Genomic DNA, 4,128 nt, shown 5'->3' with positions numbered 1-4,128 from the left:
GCACATGCCCCCTTTAGCAAAAACCCCTCCAAAAAAAAAAAAAAAAAGAAAGCGACAAATCACCCCTCAGGGAGGATGGTCACATCTCAATATCTTCTCCTCCATTCTCCTCTTGGGATCTTGGGCATGCACGCACACACACCTGGCGTGAGTTTTAAGCCACCGAGTCCAGGATTCGAACCACAGTCGACTACATGGGAGTCCAGCAACATAGCCATTATGCCAACTGCTAGTCCAGATAAAATGTCATTTTAAAAAGTCTGAGTTATCTAATATGATTTGGACATTTATTATTATATCATGTCTATATTTTACAGATAGTGAAGCTAGTTCTCTAATGGATATAGAAAATGTAATTCTGATTAAAATCCATGAAGATGAGGAAGATGAATCAGATGCAATATTAAAATCTGACAAGTTTCATCAGGACTTATTTTTTATGGAACGTGTTCTAATGGAAAATATATTTCAGCCAAAACTTGCAGCTTATCGTCAGCTTCCTGTTTTAAAAGGTATTTTAAAAAATAATCATGTTTCGACAAACTCAGATAATTTTAACAATTACTATGGTATCATCACACATTTCTAAATGTAATCTCCAGACTAGGATATCACTTATTTGAGGTTATTTTTCTATAGATTTCAGCACTAACCATGGGAGTACTGGTAGAATCCAGATTAGAGAACCTGCAAAAGAAGGTTTTCTCTGGACTCGAAACTTCATAAGCATCTATGGCTTCTTTTTTTCTTTTGTTTCTGTATTCAGTTAGTTATTTATTTTCACAGTATGTCTCATATGCAACTCCTGTTTTTTTCTATTGCCATTGACATTTTCCAGATTCTGGTTTTTATTACCAACCTCTAATTTTATTGTCTGGTCATTCTCCCTGTTCTCATTGCTACAAATTCCATCTCATATGTTAACAGAATATTTCAAGGGATCTTGAAGATTTTCTAATGCAGTGTTTCAACATCTGAATAAAGAAAATTAAGGCTATAGAAACTTCATAAGGTTACATAGTCTGTGGCAAAGTGAGGCATTCAACTAGGAACTTTTCATTATGGACTACACCATTCCTCCTTGCTGATGTATGCTAAATACAGCAGCCCTTAATTACTGAAAAAGCCACCACCTTCCTACTGCTTAAAATAAGTGACAAATCTCAGAGTGTTTTATTAAAAAAAATCCCTGCGTATTATTTTTGTAACACTGCTTTACTTTGGAAACCCTAAAGGTCGGTCACATAAGACTTAATCTGGTGATCCATCCCCAAATAGAACCTAAATTTTCTTTCCTTAGTACCTTTAATTGGAATTTGACAGACAGTCCACTCTTGTCTTCCCTCCGTCTTTGCCTATTGTATTCCCAGCTTTCAAATCTAGATCAGGCAAACTCTGTGATCTCTTTCTTGACCTTTCAAGTCAAAAATTTATCTTTTATTTAGTTACATTTAAAAAATGAGGTTGTGGGACCAGCAGGTGGCATAGTGGTTAAGGCACTGGATTCCCATTATAGTTGACCCAGTTCAAATCCCAGACTCGATGGCTTGAAATTCATGCTGGCATGTGTGTATGTGTGCCCAAAGTCCCAAGAGGAGAATGTAGGAGAAAGGATTGCAGCATGGCCATCCTTCCAGGAGGTGATTTTTCAGTTTCTGTCTCCCTGTCTCTCCAGTGAGCCATACACACCCTATAACAAAAATCTCTCAAAGGAAAAGATTAGGTTACAAAATAGTATAATATGTGTGCCCTTGTACATCTTGAAGAATGTTGAAAAACTGGTTCTTCTCTCATACTAGGTTGATAGTTTAAAATTTTCTTTGTATATAAAAATTTTTATCCTATATTTAAAGGGTTGTGAAGTTGTAATTTACAGAATGCTATAAATATTGACTCCTTGTGTGTGTGTCTGTGCCACTGAGCACGTGTGCTTGCTGGAAAAATACAGAGCGTGAGAAACTAAAAATCAGTCCCTCAGGGAGGATGGCCACACCCAAATTCCTTCCCCTTCATTCTCCTCTTAGGATTTTGGACATGCACACACACACGCCCAGCATATTTTTCAGGCCACTGGGTCCAGGACTCGATCCACATAGTTAACCATGTGGGATCCAGTGCTTTAACTGCCATGCCACTCGATGACCCTAATATTAACACTTACTAAACAAAACTGTTGGTACATCTGCCCAAGATCCAGGATATAGAAGTATAATAGCAAGTGTTTGAATGAAGTAAGATACATATACAGTGAAATGTATATATTTGAATTGTATTTTTTTTTTGGGGGGGGGTTCCTATAGGGAACCAAAGAGACAGAAAGTGAGAAATCACCCCCAGGGGGGATGGTCTTACTCCAATCCCTTCTGTTCTAGTATCCTCTCTGGATTTTGGACACCCACACACGCAAACACACACACACACACCTGGTGTGAGTTTCAAGTTGCTGGGTCCAGGACTCAAACTGCAGTTGGTCACGTAGGAGTCCAGTTCCTTAACCACTGTGCCACCTGCTGGCCCCTGACCTGTATTTTTAAATATATTTCAAAAATGTATAAGCCCATGTAACTAATACCCTAACCAAGACACAGAAGATATTCATCAACCCTAAAAGTTACCTTGTGCTCCTTTCCAAATAAGCTTAGGCTCCCCTTCCCAGCCCTGGCCTTGGCAAATATTGACTGATCTCTAGCATCGTGATGAACTTTCTCTGTTCTGGTACATCACATAAATGGGTTCATATCATAAGTATTCTTTTGGGTCTAATTTTTTTTTTTCACTCAGCATTAATACTTCTGAGATTCATCTAGGTCAACATGCATAAGTAGTTCGTTTTTTTTTCTGAGTAGTGTATCAGTGTATGAATATACCATAATGATTTATTTATCCATTCAGTTGTTGATGGACTCCTGGGTTGCTTCCATTGTTGGGCTATTAGGAATAAAGCTGCTATGAACTTTTTTGTGTGAGATCTTTGGTGTACATATTTAATCTCTCTTGTGTAAATGCTGAGGAATGGAATTATTGAGTCATCAAGTAGATGTATGTTTAATGGTTTTAAAAAGTAAACTATCTTTCCAAAGTAGTTATACCATGTTATAATCTCACAGCAATGAATAAAAGTCCCAGTTGTTCCACATTCTTGATGATACTTGGCCTTGGCAATCTTTTCAAGTTATCCTAAAAAAATTATGAAGCTGAGTATGTGTTCATGTAGTCTATTTTGGCCGTTTGTCTAACTTATTTTGTTTAATAAAGTCTTTGCCTAGTTTAAAACTGATTTGTCTCTTTAAAAAATCAATTTGTAGGAGCTTATTTTTAGTTCCAAAATCAGATGGACAGATCTCAGCCCCAGCTGCTTCCCCATGGGCCTCCACTGCCCTAAGACAGGTCAGAGATGGAGGTGCCCAGGGTGCAGCTGATCTGCACAGGACTGGGCAGCTCAGGCTCCAGGAGATGACTGCTGCCAGCTCTGAGCTGGGCATCGCGCTCTAAGTCCAACCCACAGGGCCTGCTTTGGTAACACAGACCCAGTGACTTCAGGGTCACAGTGAGTGCATGTGAGTGCCTGCCCAGGACCCCGAAAAGAAAATGGAGGAGAAGGGATTGTGGCATGACCATTTCTTCCAGGGGGTGATTTCTCACTCCCTTGCCATCCCTCCTGCCTCCCCATCTCTCTTTAGTGAGTGCATATGCCCTATAGCAAAACTAAAACTAATAATAAATACAATAATTTTCTTCCCTCATTAATTTCTTTGACATTCTGGTCAGAAATTACTTTACCGCATGTTAGTAGGTTTATTTCTGGACTCTATCTTGCTATTTGTTTATCCTTTTGCAAGTACCACATTGTATTGATAACTATAGCTCTATAATAAATTTCTGAGTTAGGAAGAGTTTGTCCTCTAAACTTGTTCTCTTTTACTACATGGCTTTGAGTATTGTAAGTTGTTGGCTGTTTTTTCACCATTTCGATAAATATTTTTTGGGTCAGGACTCAATTTCTATTAGCTTATTGAGATTTTGATTTGCTTGCATCATATTAAATCATATACATTTGGGAAGAATTGACATCTTAACAATATTTAACTTTTTTTTTTTTTTTTTTTTTTTTTTTTTTCTTAGGGGGCT

General features: G+C 38.0%; 1 protein-coding gene across 1 annotated transcript in view; it reads left to right on the top strand.

Moving 5' to 3' along the window:
- DNAI4 (dynein axonemal intermediate chain 4) overlaps nt 1–4,128 on the top strand; it is a 74,601-nt gene that overhangs the window by 38,332 nt on the left and 32,141 nt on the right. Inside the window, 1 exon segment of the mRNA XM_027769437.1 lies at nt 318–512. Within this exon segment, the coding sequence (XP_027625238.1) occupies nt 318–512 (195 nt within the window).

This window comes from Tupaia chinensis, unplaced genomic scaffold, assembly GCF_000334495.1.
Source record: "Tupaia chinensis unplaced genomic scaffold, TupChi_1.0 Scaffold149502_1, whole genome shotgun sequence".
In the NCBI taxonomy this organism is placed as follows: Eukaryota; Metazoa; Chordata; class Mammalia; order Scandentia; family Tupaiidae; genus Tupaia; species Tupaia belangeri.
The sequence above is the reverse complement of the archived record's forward strand: the minus strand, read 5'-3'. Positions and strand labels throughout refer to the sequence as shown.